This window comes from Athalia rosae, chromosome 3 (assembly GCF_917208135.1).
Source record: "Athalia rosae chromosome 3, iyAthRosa1.1, whole genome shotgun sequence".
NCBI classification, from domain to species: domain Eukaryota; kingdom Metazoa; phylum Arthropoda; class Insecta; order Hymenoptera; family Athaliidae; genus Athalia; species Athalia rosae.
In genome coordinates this window covers 19,830,222-19,845,929 of record NC_064028.1, presented here as the reverse complement: position 1 = coordinate 19,845,929, position 15,708 = coordinate 19,830,222, and the positions used below count along the sequence as shown (strand labels likewise).

The following is a 15,708-nucleotide window of genomic DNA, read 5'->3' as shown; positions in this document are numbered from 1 at the left end:
AGCTCTTAATTAATAGTTAGTTAGCTACCACCACGGCGCAACGTCAGGGCGGGCTTCCTGGTGCCTGGTGCCTACAGAGGCTGCATCGGTGCCTCATTCCTGAAGCTGCTGCCGCTTCTGACTCTATAACGCCTGCAGTTCCGCACACACCACGCTCATAAGGGTTGGGGATTTCATTGTGCGGAGTTGTACCGCGAGCTTTTCTCTCATTAATTTCAAATTAATTTATAATTGATAATTATTTTCGGGGACACAGTTATTATACGTACGATCCGTGTAAGGTCACACCGTGCACGGAAGGTACACGTGTATGCTACCTGCTACCTGCTGGAATCATATTCAATAATTTCATCTACGTTATTGTTCTACGAACGAACATTTTTTTTCTCACTTTCTTTTCTCTCCAACGGAGATGAGCGAAATTCGTCCGCCGATTTTTCTTTCTCTCTTTCTTTATTTATTCCTTTTTTTTTCACGCGGTTCTTCCAACGCACGTTACACATGGGTGAAAAAAATTTAGATAGCATTTAGCAGGAGAATCGTTGTAGCTGTACCAACAACGTATGGCGAATGTAATATAATGGGTAATCCGATACGTGCTACGCTACATGCATAAATACTTTACATACACGTTTATGTACACCGGCGTATATATGAGAGTGAGGTATATGTATATATACGCGTGTATCGGTTTGTCGGTATGATAATATTATTTTACGTATATATATATATATATGTATATAGATATATAATATACATAGATTCGGGTTTTACGTTCGTTGATGGATAATTATGCCAAGAGCGAAGCAAACTATAAAATACCTAATGAGGTGGGGGATTCAATTAAGCATTACCTCCGACTCGCCGAGAGTAAGGGGGTAGGGGTGTACAGGATGATGTTAATTTAATTAAATTTTCAATAGCTTAGTTCGAACCTGATCTACAAACGGAACGAAATATACGTATAGACAACTCGATCGCTCGCGAATACATACGTACGTCTACACGAACACCTACAGTCGCTTGACGTGTGTGTAAATTTTATTAAATAAAAATATGTTTCAGCTGTATAACGATTAATTATGAGAAGAGTGGATGAAAAATAGAGGAGAAATAAACGGAGATATGAAAATTTGTCGAATTTGTATCGATCGGAGATGCGATCAGATAAAAATAAACTTGCGAATGGTCGTTACTTTTTCGAATGATTGATCGTTAATCGTGTTCATCGATTGTTTCAGGTATCGGCCACAGTATCGAAACGGGAAAAGATTTCACAGTCGATGGTCTGTCAGGTTTCAGCAAAAAAAAGAAAAAGAAACGTCGTCATAGGTGAGTCTCTGCTCTGATCGAAGCGATTACCAAATTCAATTATAATTGAAAATAGATTGTTCAATTATAGGAATTACATATATATACGTAGCTACCTATGCGGACATTGTGGACCGACGCCATTTTTACCGAATTTGAATTAAAAAAAAAAGTAAAAAAAAAAACTGGAACAAGTTTTCTCGTACAAAAAATAACTGGGCCCAATTCGTATAGGTATATACCTATATATACCACCAACTTATATACCTTAACGAGATAATAATGGGTTTTTTTTTTTTTTTCGAATGACTCGGAATTTCAAAGAATTAATTCTGAGGCATGAAAGTTGTTGCCTCGCCCTCACGACGGTATTCAACCCTCCGACCGATATTTTCGACCTTCGCTCGCATCATCCCCGTGTACATGCATACCTACCCAGGGTATCTGTTATTCACTCGTTTATACATATGTAGAAGTTGGGCTAGTCCATCCATCCGTCCATTCGCCTCCGTCAAAAATTATCTCTAATTGGACATCTTGCTGACAAATTGGATCGCGTTGCACCGTTATAATGCAATTATCGGTTCGGTCTGGGGATGATTATCGCGATGAAATTAGCCACTAGTATTATCTTCCAATATTATAATATTCCAAATATGATGTATCTATATACAGGCGCGAGTATGCACCTCGATTATTAGAAGAATTTTTTTGTAATTTTCTAGTTTAGACTTTATTTCAAATTTGGCAAAACTCGTTTTCACCATTTTTCATTATACATTCAATTGATTATAAAATAGATCTACTTTTCCGCGGCCAAAAAATTTTTTTTTCTACAGCGGGAGCAGTGCAAACTCCATTACGTCCGCCATTTTTTTAATTTTTCCATTTCTCGATTTCGATATCACGCCACAACGATACGACGACTCCGTTGAAATGAATCGCCAAGTTCTGCGCACACGATTCCGAATTCAGGATCACGTGAATAAAAAATCTTTCGGGTTTTTCGCGTGCTAAAATAACGGGATTTCCAAATTTCGAGATAACCGGAAGGGAAGCGGACGTTGCGATCTCGTTACTCGCGCGAAGTATAATTAAGTGACAAGTTGTAATGGCATATAACTAGGTTCATATGGTTGTTGCTCCAGGACGATCTTCACGTCGCAGCAGCTGGAGGAGCTGGAAGCTGCGTTCAAGGAGGCGCATTACCCGGACGTTTACGCTCGCGAAATGTTAAGTCTACGAACAGATCTCCCCGAAGACCGAATACAGGTGAGTAACGTACGGTAACTGCAGAAGTGCAGCGTCAATTCGACCGAATGGTGATTCGATTGGAACATTTTAGGATACTGGGAACCTACGTTTTGTACTCAATTAAGTCACGCGGTGCGGCAAAGCAGAAAAAATAAATAAATAGCACCGCAAATCCGTTACGCTTAAATATATACCTGCACTCTTTATACGTCGGTAACGGTACATACCTAATAGTTGAAAAGGTACTTTTGTCGAGCAATAAACTTTCGCGGCACTTCATTGTACGCGCGTACGTTTGAAAAACAGAAAAAAAAAGAAAAAAAATTAAAACAAACAGAACTTAGGTGTGCAACGCTCGTATATATACATATGAACCTCTACCTCAGGAATTAAAAGACGCGACGATTGTGTCGAGCGCCCGACTTGCGGCAGCTCAAAACTGCGCAAGAACGAGAACACAGGAATACAAACGCGAGCACAAGGAGCACACATTCCGTCTACTCGCATGTACGCGTATCATAAAACGGGGGTGAAACCGAACAACAATAATACAAACTCCAGCGAGAGGCGGAGGACGAGGAGGAGAAGAAGAAGAAAATACAAAAACCAAAAAAAAAAGAGTGAAACGGGGAAAAACAACGTCATTTTCTCCTCTTATGTACACGACCTACGTATTATATATAATACAAGTATAATAATTTATGTACACGTGTATAATATACTCACATACCGCGAGTCGGGTTGGTTATTACGGTGCACAGTTCACGATTTCCGCATGGCGAGTTGCGAACAAGGTGCACAGTTGACTCCATTATTCTTCAGCGTGTGCCATTGCCATTGCCGTCGTCGTGTCGTGGCGAAAATCGTCGGATCCGAAGTTCGATTCTGCTCCCATTTTTAAGGGCGCAAAAAAATTCGGGGAAACCCCCCCCCCCCCACCCTCCCCCAAAACCTAGATAAAAATTGGGACCAAAAAAACTCACCCTCTACGAGAGTGCGTGTGGGTCTCGGTTACGCGACGCTCACGCGAAGATAGAGGGACGAGGTTGATTCAAAAATTACGAGGATCGGGTGTCTAATTATAAATGGAAGAAAATTAATGATCTCGTATAATAAAATAAGAGGAGGCAGACGTAACTCACTCCCACGTAGATTCACCGGTATATATCGTTCACCGTTCCCCCCCGTAGACCACCACCGGGTTTCCGCACAGTATAGTCCTGAAAAACGACGGAATCTGCAACGTACGATCGATAGAGACAATGGTCATTAATTCGACGTTAGATAACGACGTATCAGGGAATGATCGGCGAGTTATAGCCTCTAATTTCGTCCTTGCGTAAAGGACGACGTGTTACGGACGGCGGGGCGAGCCTCCTACGTCCCTCACATGGCGATTCGATGGCGAAATTTTTTTCGCACCCCTATTTAGAGAGAACGAAGGACAAGAAAATATCGATCATATTATTTCCGCAATTTATGGCGACGAAGAAGGGATGAAAAAGCAGAAGAACTTCCTCGCAGCGTCGCGGCGCCATCGTAACGTACACTCGTATAATTCAATATTGGAACCTGCTGCAATGGGGAAACACTGTGCGGCAAAGCTCGGTGCAGCGCTGCGCTATGAATGACCCTGTACCGAGCTACCTAGCGAAGTAGTGACCACCCGCGGTTTATAGCCCAGTAAATACGTACGCGAACGTACATACCTCCCGTACATATGTACAATGCATATATGTATATAAGTGTACGTATACTTACCAACACACGGTGGCAGGCTCGAAGAACAGTCGTAGAGAGTCCGTGGTATACCAACAAAGCGGCCATTGCAGGGTGGGTGCGGTCGCGCGGGCCAATCAGCGCCTGGGGCCGTGGAACGTGGGCCAATCAGGGCTCAGCTTCATCGTCTTTTGTTTCTAAGTTACGCGCGGGACACAATAACGAGCCTGCAGAGAGGGGTTGATAATCGTTAACGGGATATTTTCCTACGGAGTAACGCTTTCTCTCCCTCTCTGAAAATTCTTCCCTCTCTCTTGCCTCGACATTCTCTCGTTCCACTCCCCTTTTAATCTCTATACCTCCTCCTCCTCCCTGTGCGACTCTCCCTCTTTTTCTCTTTTTCCTTTTTTTTTCTTCTTACTCTTTTCTCTCATACCCACTAAATCCTCCACCTATACTACACACGCTTTCGCTCACACAACCGCGAATCCAATCGCGGTCATCTTTTTTTCTCTCTCTCCTTTTTCTTATTCTTATTCTTCTTTTCGTTTTAATAAGATGGTCACCCAGCGAATACTATATTCGTAAAATCAAAATTCTCAGCTTTACTCTCGACGCGGAGATAGAGATTCTCTTCGACACGGAGATTTCATCCAAGTAAAATAAATTCACGTATCACGCCTTGTAGTGTCTGATGAAACCAGCCGAATGATCGGCGCTAACAAGCTACCTATATGTACACGATGTACTCACGGTACATATACACGTATGTACATATACTTATGTACGAAATGAATAATTTAATCGCATCGCATAATGGTGTAGGTATGTAACTACCTAATAATTTAATAATTTAATCAGGTATAATAACACGTTAGACCGTCCTCATGGCTAACAAGGTAGGATAGCTGTCAGATTGAACATTTCGTACGGATAATCGGTAAGTTTAACAGCCGAATATCAGAAGAATCATCTTTCACATTATCAACGTGTTAAAATACCTTTTCGGTTTCTATGAGAGTAAATTAAAGTTTTCAAAGACAGTTTAACGATTTCCTGTAATTTTGACATTTGAACTTTACAGCGGTACATTATATAGGATGTACACCAACTGCACGGTTCCTCGAACACCGTCACTCGACGATCAAAAACCGTACGCATCTCTTTCCTTTTTTTTTTTCTCTTAATTTGCGGTATATATTTTCACCGTTGCCCGCATGGCATTATTATTTTCTTTTTTTTTTTCTCTTTTCTTCTCTTTCTTTCCTCTTCACATGATTCTGTCTTGTAACATTTCACGCGCCGTACCGTCCCGCCTGATGGATTCAAGTTCCGATTGTCAGAGCAACTGGAAGACCGAGTTCCCATTGTCTACGGTGGTCAAGACGGAGTGCGTCCAGTTTGACTCGAGCTACACTATACAGTCCAGTCATCGGACGGACGGACAAATTACGCCGTCCCGACCGCCTGCCCACGTTATACCCTCGAAGATGAAGACTTGTCAGCTATTTATATACCTAGCGTGTACATATGTAGGTGTATCGTACACATGAGTTGTACATAACACGGTTTCTTCACACCTTTCAGATGTACATAGAATCGCGTTCTAATCGTGTCTTACCCATACGAAGGCGACTACGTGAATTAAAAATTTGATCAAAGATTTTTTTTCCCCATCGTTAGGATTTCGAAAAGTTTTTGCGATTCGTTGTACCGGGTATACTATCTATGTTGTACATCGGATTTCGACGATCGTCGAATTCGTCTGATTCTCTTTCTGTTTGTAGCGCGGTGTAACGGCGACGCTGCACTTCGTTCACACATGATGATATTGTGAGGCGAAGTTACGCGTATAAAAGACTTATTTCGACCCCCCGCGGGTCGCTTAATCGAAATGTCCTCGGCAGATTTCCGCGGGCGACGTAATATGGCACACACCTACAGTACCTTATACGTTGTATTCGCAGCGTCGCGAAAGTGTAGGTGGTTATAGCAATCTTGCGAAACTCTTCGAAAGGTAAAAGTTCGAAAAATATAATACGACGTACGTCCGATACGAGTATTTCGAGTCGATCTCCGATAAAGCGTACAGAGATGATATCGGTATACCCGCGTTGCAGTTCAAACGGAATGAGTGAAAAACGAAAAAACTATCATCCGCGTGGGACGGATATTATAACAAGGGTTACTTGCGGTCGAGGAATTTAACGACTACCGGTTACACGCGGCTGACGAACGGTAGGAATCGTCCAATTTCCGAATTAAATATACACGAAATGCGATGTATAACGAATATGGGGTGAGAAATAAGTTGTTCGCGCGCCACAAACGCGTGGTATATAATCGCTTTTGATCGCAGATTTCCGAACAAAGTATAAGTAATTTCGTACAGATCTCTTCTTGTGGGGTGCCAAAATTATAGGGTACTCACGTGCGTTGTATACAACGTATATGTATACGTGTGGTATAAACGCGGCGCGTTGCGGCGGGCGCGAAACGTGCGGTTAGGATTAATCAGGGGTTGCCCCGAACACCCACCATTCCAATGTTATCTATATACGAATGAGTACAATCAGCAATTTTCTACAACGGTGTTGATAAATTATCGCCACATTATACGCGTACCGCACGTATACGTATACCGTATTGTACAACGGTCGACGGTGTGTCGAGCACGTCGTTATGTCGTTGTGGGATGAAACACCGGTTCCCTGAAAAAAAGGTGGATAGGTATATTTTCGGGACGTCAGCGTAACGTTAAGTCGATCTTCGCGATGTCGTTTTGATCCTACTTGTTGGAAGTAGAACGTGTATAGGTACGAGAGAGAGAGGCGGCTACGGTGGTTCGAAATATATCGGAGGGTAGATGTAATACGGTAAACCATGTTTCGCGACACGTTTAATCCTATAGGATTAAAGAATCAGAAGTACCAGCCCTCCGGTACGCTCATAGTTGTCGGAATATGTTCCGCCGCCCGCCTACGGTATACCCTCCTTACATTTTTTGCAACCAATCGCGAATCGGATTTTTTCACAAATTCTTTATAGGGTTTACCGATCCAACTCGACAAATTATGGAGGCTCTCCGTGTATCCGGGGAAAAAAATAAATCTTCGCTCTTTCAAAAAAATTATGTTACCCCTACTTCGCGTCGAGTCAACGATCGTGCGATCGCGCAATAAACAAAAAAGGAATCGATGTGGAAATTCGTTGGGAGTTGGAAAAAAAAAAAAAGAAGAAAATTATGGAAAACTTGTGTATAGGGATAATTTTTCGAGTAACAGAACGTCGACGGGACTGCACTGCCAGCTATATATACCGAGAGCCTCCGTGCGATGACTAGTAATATTAAAAAGCCTATACGTACACATATGTAATATATAATAGCTGCATCTACTCGATGCGGATTATATACATATGAAATTTTTTCTCATTTTTTTATTTCTTTTTTTTTCACCTGCACCGCGTCATCCCTCAGACTCTGGAAGCGGATATGCGTTTGTTCGTGAAGTGCCCTCTGCGCTCTTTCTCTTTCAACCGAGCCGCGATCATGTAATACAAAATGGCGGTCGACTCACCGGTTTTAATAACGTGAATCGACGTTAACGTAAAAGAAAAATACAAATAACACCTCCTCATAGCTCCGTTAACGCGAATATTTCATCCCAGTAATATACCTATGCGATCGATGCGTTAAACTCGTGCCGTATCGACCGTAGATTACGGATAATCTCAAAATTATGCGATCAATTTTTATGCAAAATTGAATCTGGTATCTTCGATTCGAAAATTGAGTCCAGAATCTCTTATCGTAAGTCTGGCTCTCATAGCGTACGGGAGAACGAACGTTATTCGGTCGCGTATCGTTCGCCTTCCGGAGAAATAGGGTTTTTTTTCTCTTTTCCGGAAAACAAAAGTCGGAAGTCCCGTCGCCAAGGAGGAGACGCCGAGAGCTTACTTAGCTTCTATTGGCGAAGACGACGACGCGACTATATACCGCGATTCGCTTGTATATATCGTACAAACTAGTAACCGGTATATGTATATACGATCTGCAAGTTAATGGTTTGGAACGGCTCAAATGACCCGCGAATTCAGCTCAAGATTCTCTGTTTATGTTTGGTGTGCCCGCCGCTAGGCATTCCGAGCGTCATATAAGTCGGAGAAAATTATACGACAATATTACCATTTTCACGGCAAATTTATGGTAATTTTCAATAACGTTATATAAATATCATCCTCTCTATACTCCTCGCGTATCTCGCATCATATTCTTCGGGTATCATACCTCGTCGCATATTTGCATCCCCCGCAAAAAATTGAAAAAACGAATCACAAAAATTCAACTTTCGGAGACAATTACGAATTTTCAACGAAAGTTTCAACTTGTCGAATTTAACGTTTTTTTCTTTGTTCTTTTTTTGTATTTTTTTTTTTTTTTACGCGCATGCATCCTTCTTGTTGTTAGCCCTAGACGTCGAGGGCTCTTCATTCTCTCAGTGTGAATATAATTATGTGGAGGGTTCATCGGGGAAAAAATAAGATAAATATAAAAAATAGAATATATATATATATATGTATAGTTGCAACGTAACCGCGTTGGGGGATGGCGGGTTTTTTTTTCATCTTCTACGAATAGCCAACACTGTGTAAACGACTCGAACCGGAGACAAATTGGCCATCCCATGGAACGCCTATGTACCTCGGGGGTATTAGGAGAGGTAAAATAAATATTTTCGTATTTGACCATCGTTAACAGATTATGAAATTTCCCTCTTTTTTTTTTTTTTTTTTTTTTTTGTTACACGGGATCGTACCATTGGCTTTGTTAACCCCGATGAGTTGCAGCTTGTATTCTATATATTTCTCGAAGAACGAATCTCTGGAAAGCGAACTCGCTTACCCCGCAGCCCGATATTCTGAAAGGAACGCAACTTCTTTCTCTCTTTCTTTTTTCTTATTCCTCCGTTTCACTCGCAACGGGTACATAAAAAATCGTCATGCAATACCCGAGGTATGGGTATATACGCGTACCATTCAGCTAGTGAAATTCGATCGCGTTAGATCATCAATTGTTCGAAGCCTATAACAAACCGGTGTGCCAGTTGTCGAGAAAATTATATGTGAAAATGAAAAAAAAAAAAAAAAAAAATATCCGCAACCACGACGTTCTACGAGTTCGAATGAAAAGCTGTTCTGAAAAGTTGTCGAGGACCGGGGGGAAAAATAAATTTAAGACGAACAAAAAAGGACCATACGTATCGCTTGACTTCTGCAAGGATCCCCGACGAAGACTGCACGCGCAACACGAGAACGCCATATTATTTTGTACGAAAGCCATCGTCAAATTTCTGCTCAACGATTAGATCCAGTAACATATTCCGAAATTTGTAAAAATATCGTTCATCCGTGTATTCTGTATCAAGATTTTTTGGTTCCCTCAAAATTTGACAATTAAAAACTCCTTTCGAACTCCGTCAAATTAAATATGATCATAAAAAGCAATAAAATTTTCAAAGAATTTGCCCACCCCCGCCACACACGATCGTGTATAGAATTCTTTTTCATCCAGCGACACGTCCGATCTCAATACCGATAATGATTAACCGGTAAGTTTTGTTGTGTAGTTCGTGGCTAGGAATAATTATTCCGAATGGTAACCGGGTATTAGTCACTGCGAATTTATCGATTTTGTCTTTACGGTTAGCACGAATATGCGCGGTATGTGCAGCATAGGGTTTCATCGTTTATAAACGAGCCGCGTATATGTATGTACGCCCACCTCTTGAAAGAGATAAAATTAAAAGAGAGAAAAAAGTTTGAAAAACCAGAAAAAAAAAAAAAAAAACTTTCACGTCCAACATTCGGATAGTCGAACTCGCGATTCGTATACCAATAAAATCCATACGCCGTATACCTACGCGAGCGATAGGGTAGAAAATTTTTTTACTAAAGTGAAACGGGGTTGAATTTCGTTATTATAACGATTGGAAACATATCGTATGTGTGATATTTTTTCCTGTCCTGTCGAAATGGCGTTTTTTTTTTCGTTAATTTTAGAGAAAATTATGATCACGAGGGGGTGAGGTCGATCTACCGCGTCGGGAGATGAGAAAAAAAAAAAGAGGAAAAAGAAACTAGATTCCAGAGATGACTAGACGCCATTTGACGTTGAAGATTCAAATTAAAATCGAATTAAAATATATGTCTTATACATAATGGAAGTGATTCAGCGATTTGCCCGGGACTTTTTCATCCCCATTGAAATAATGTACGGTAGGAGACACCCTTGCTAGCGTCGCGGCAGGTTCGTAAAAGTTAGCGGCGGGACTGGTGCACATCCCAAAATATATATATATATATATAGTATATCGCATACAAGCGTATGAGTTACGATTAGTATACGCGTACATGTGGATAGAATATGGGCGAGTAAAGGCGAGTGGACAAAATGCATGGATATATATATATATATACATACACGCGCGAAGGGGGACCTGCAGCAGCAGTCGAAATAACGGCCTATATAAGGGATGCTTCTGTTCTCATGAATTTTATATATCACTTGTCGAAATGATTAAATGATTTGACGCCAAGGGTGGTTTGACACGGGATGGGCTTTTGACTCGCGGTACATAGCGCCAAATATATACCCCACCCGTTGTACGGGTGAAGTTTTCCGCAGCCGATTCCCACCCGCTGCAACGAACGTGAGACACCGTATTCAATTATTCATACTAATGGGACCCCGTGTATATAATTCGGGGAGTTCGGGGCTCGCCTACGTTCCGTAAGTTGTTTTCGTTTGTTCATTTTTCAGTGTTTTTTTTTTAGCGAATTTCCGCGATCCCGCAGTCCCCGAAATCATACATTTATTAATTCGGATGCGCTCGTAGATTTTGTCGTCGGGTAAAATTATCGCTACCCTCGTTCACGTGATCATCGCCGCCCGAAATTGCGGACAAACAAAGTGATCGTATATTCCGGATGGACGATTTTCACCCCCCGAAAAATTGACCAATAATGCACATCGAATTTCTTATGTACTGTACACGCGTCGCGCTGTGTATACGCGGGGTTGTAATTTATATATATTCCACCGAACGGTCGAATAACGCGCGGTTTGGCTTTCTGGCGCGTCCGTTTCTAGGGGGTGGAAAATAAATAAGGGTAAAATCTGTGGAAAAAATAACAGCGAAGAATTTTTCCGGGGACTTATGGACGGTTGCGTACGCGCGCGGAGTTTCCGCGCGTATGCGGGAAGCATGGCATTCGGCTCCGTTAGCCAAACTACACGAGGATTATCGACCAATTTGGGCGTTACGAAACTGTCAGCGAAACTGCTTATAAATTCTAATAAAGCTCTTATTCGCGGTCGGCTACCGGTCGCTGAGGTAAGCTAAACCAAGTTAACGACCGCGAGCGAGCAGATAAATTTCACCTAACCAAATTACGTTACAAGTATATGTACGAGCTCAAATCTCCAGCCACGCCCTTGAAAGCTCGCGGAGGGCGATCTAATGACGAACAACTCGCAACGTGCAATTTATTACACACGCGTAACCACGCGACCTGCACCCCATCAGCAGCTATTATTTTGAGCGAAAACTACCCGCGGAAATCGAAATTAAAATTACATTCATAAGTGATAAGTAAGAAATGAAATTTAGCCTTACAGCGGAGCTTCGTTTTTCCATGATTTTCATTTTTCTAAACGTTTTTTCTTCTCACCTACTTGTCGAACCGAAAATCGGTAGTTGATCAGAAGGAAGAAGTAAAAAAAGTTATCGTACGAGTTCGATTTCCAATTTCGTGCGAATAATTAGTACAAACTTTACAGTAATTTCGCAATAATCAGATACAGCAGTTTCAAAAAAGACAAGAGACAAAATTGAACTTTGAGAAATCTGGTTCGAAAGAGCGGAGAAAAACCTGACCCATCTGACGGGATCGTCCGACATGTATTTGCGTGGAGCAAGTGTCTGTCCCTCGGATATAATGAGGCGTCGGGGCGCGTGCCGCACGCGGACACGCTACGGGGCGTCGGGGGTACGCGTCCGGCTAACTATTTACCATAGTAACAACTACTAACTGCCCCAGATGCCCCGTACGCTACTATGCGTACGAGAATTCTCGAGTACATACAGTATGTGCGCTGCACACAGCGCGCGTATGTATATAATTTAGGGGGATGAACGTAAGAAACGTGCTTCGGAGCGAGTTAAAAACCAACCGAACCCGATTTCGGGTTTGACGTTGGGACACGCATTCGTCTGTGCGCGTGTTTTTGTACTCGTATATATACATTCGCACCGCTCGAGTATAATTATGGACTTATTATACGTCCTAGGAGGATTCATTAATTGGCTTAGTGGGATAGTTCTGTGGGAATCTGCTCAACTAGTTCCCTAATAGATGTGTATAAACCACCCTATGGTACCGACGCGGGAAGGGGGTGCCCAAATTATACGTACGGATCGAAAACTTGACGTGCAGACCGCGGCACCCGGATATATTTTATTTCATTACATAGCGTGGAAAATTAACCGAAGAGATATGAAAACGGTCGATTGGGATCCAGCGCATTTTCGGCGGTGCGGTAGTCATGGAAGTGAGGGGATTTTTCTTTCTCTGTAAATTTTGTTCGTAAGTTTTTTTTTTTTTTGTTTTCTTCTTGTTCTTTTTTCGGCGATGTGAAAAAATGCGCGACTATACGGTCGATTATTTCGCTATCTACTCGCGCAGTTTATATATCATCGTCGCTTCTTCATTCGATCTTTACACGCGTACACGTATATGTACGTAAAGTACATATATACTTGGCCAACCTCGCTCTGTTGTTCTCGCCCAATAGTCTGTCCCCGCACTGATCAATGATACGCCAACAGTGTACTGCGCATGACGGACTTATCATATATAGGTATATATGCACGCTACTTGTGAACATGTACATACATTTCTATGTACACAACCTCCCTTAAAACAAATTGACAAATAAAAACTGGCCGTTCCCGCCATGGCTACCGTTAAAATTTCCAAATTGAGCCGGTAGCGACGAGAGTTGAAAGAAAATTGTTCTTTTTTAGCTTTTTCGAAATCCGTTCCATTTCGTTGCCCGAATTTTCTTTTTCCGGTACTACGATCTGGTCCTTTTTTTTTTTTTGGCTCGACGATGATGAATTGTATTCAATTTTTTTCCCACTCCGTCGAAACGAAAATTGAGCTTTTCGAATCAGGACACGAGGATCAATTTGGAAATGTATGTGGGTACCGCGAACTTTACGGGAAACTGATGAAAATTTTTCGTTTAAAAAATAAATTGATACAAGGCGGGGTAAACTATATCGTATGCGAGGACGTTGACTTATGGAAATAGATAATTTTAGGGTGTTGCGAGTTACAAATTGACACGGGGAACGGCGGCGGGCGCCATTTCAATTCATTCAAATTACGTTCCAATTCTGCTTGTGACTTTGGTATTGTTGGCACGAATTGGTAACCGCCCATAACAGTGTACTACCCCATGTACACCGCCGGCCGGAGTATACGAGAACCCGACGGTTCTATCGGGACCGAGGGTGTACAAATGTTTTCGGATTATATACGCCGCGATAACTTGGCGCTCTGAATTCCTAGCGAAAATAAACCGATAAAAACTCAAAACGCCGAAAATCGTCCCTCGAATCCCCATACCAAACGATCCGCTAAGTTTCATTCGAATTTCCAATTACCGAACACAGCTAATTACACCTCGAATTCGATCGATCGTCTCCATTTTTTTTTCCATCGATCCCAACGTTCGTCGTTATCTCGAAGATGATGAAAAAAAAAATAAAAATCAAGTCAATCGACGATCCATTTTCTCACAGACGTTTAAAATTTTGGTTAGTTTTGTACGTGGTGCGCGGAGGGGTTGAGAGAGAAAAAAAAAGAACGATTTGGACACGCGTCGGCACTGCTGGTGGTCCACTGATCAGTGGCGACTAACTATGTCCTTACGCGCTACAGTATCAATTATCCACCCCCTCGCACGATGGAACAAAAAAGGATCCAGATCCGAATTGGGAGAAAAAAAAGATTCGTACGGCAAAACTGTGTGGGTACGACGGTCTTCTTGGAAGACACGCAACAAAAAGGATTGATCAGTGATCTGTTCTTCGGAAGATTGATGAAAAAAAAAAGTATGGCTGAAGTATCGTTATCGGCATAAACATATGCGACAGAGAGTTGTGGATTACGGTTCTAAAACAGAACGATTCTCGTTGTACTCGTTCGGGATTTGGCAGCTGCATTTCGGCAGCCTCGTGTGCAGCGGTGCGGGTTTCGTGCATCATTATCCCGACCCACGTATGAATTGGGATTGGAAATCGGGAACGCGTGTATATATATACACGAAAGCACCATATTTCCGGGTTGTAGGTATATCCGGTGGAATTATAGCCACCGTACACCGATGTAACGGAATATAGCTGTACCGCTTGTAAAATGGCGCCGACGGTATCTCTTACGGAATATCCATAACCGCGGACTGCCGCATTCGAGCGGCGAATTATAACGCGTGGCGAAATAAAGTATACGTGAATATTGGATGAAACTTTTTGGCAAAAAAAAAAAAAACTCACCGGATATATATGTGGCCTTTGCGATATTTTTTCGCTTCGAAAAACTCACGTTCTCGTCGGTTTGTTTCAGGTCTGGTTCCAGAACAGAAGGGCCAAGTGGCGCAAGACTGAAAAATGTTGGGGACGCAGTACCATAATGGCGGAATACGGTCTCTACGGTGCGATGGTTCGCCATTCGTTACCTCTTCCAGAAACTATTTTGAAAAGTGCCAAAGAGAACGAAGCCGTAGCGCCGTGGTTACTCGGTATGGCGTGTGCATTGATGAACATATTATTGATATTGATCTGCAAAACTTACGATTCATTCGGGCCTTAAGACTGAAGATATTGATTTCATATTTCCCTGTTCATTTCCATTTTTCTGTCGGTGGAGGGTACAGTTCGAGAGTTTAAACGGGCTGACTGAAAAAACAAAAAGGAAGAAATTTTCTGAAAAATTTTTGCTGATAGAAATAATATCCCTGAAAGGCTGAAAGGATTAAAATTCACATTCAAAAAAATTTTTCTGTCCGTTTCCATCAGCGCAATCGTCTAAGTCGAGCAGCTTTAATCAAGATTTCGAAAATAATCAAGATCTGATTGACTGTGGGTCTGTAGGGATGCACCGGAAGTCGATCGAGGCAGCGGAGCATCTCAAGGCTGGCGGTGACGACAGCGGAAACGACCATACCGGAAGTGGAAGTAGCCCACACCACAATCACCACCAAGGTGGACCGGCGAGCTCGGAGAGTGGACAGGAAAGCCAGGACGGTATGGGGCCATCTTCTTCCTCCGGTGGAGACTTCAAAGGTACGTGAACTTA

At 42.2% G+C, this 15,708-nt stretch overlaps 1 protein-coding gene across 4 annotated transcripts in view; it reads left to right on the top strand.

The window, feature by feature from the left end:
• Positions 1–15,708, top strand: part of LOC105687298 (dorsal root ganglia homeobox protein-like) — a 46,844-nt gene that overhangs the window by 28,293 nt on the left and 2,843 nt on the right. The window contains exons 3-6 of one of the 4 annotated variants that reach the window (XM_048653352.1): positions 1,242–1,332; positions 2,460–2,583; positions 14,977–15,151; positions 15,504–15,695. In XM_048653352.1, coding sequence (XP_048509309.1) covers positions 1,242–1,332; positions 2,460–2,583; positions 14,977–15,151; positions 15,504–15,695 — 582 coding nt within the window. Of the gene's footprint in view, positions 1–1,241; positions 1,333–2,453; positions 2,584–14,976; positions 15,152–15,428; positions 15,696–15,708 lie in introns of all 4 variants that reach the window. The other 3 variants (XM_048653350.1, XM_048653351.1, XM_048653349.1) reach the window with 3 other exon arrangements.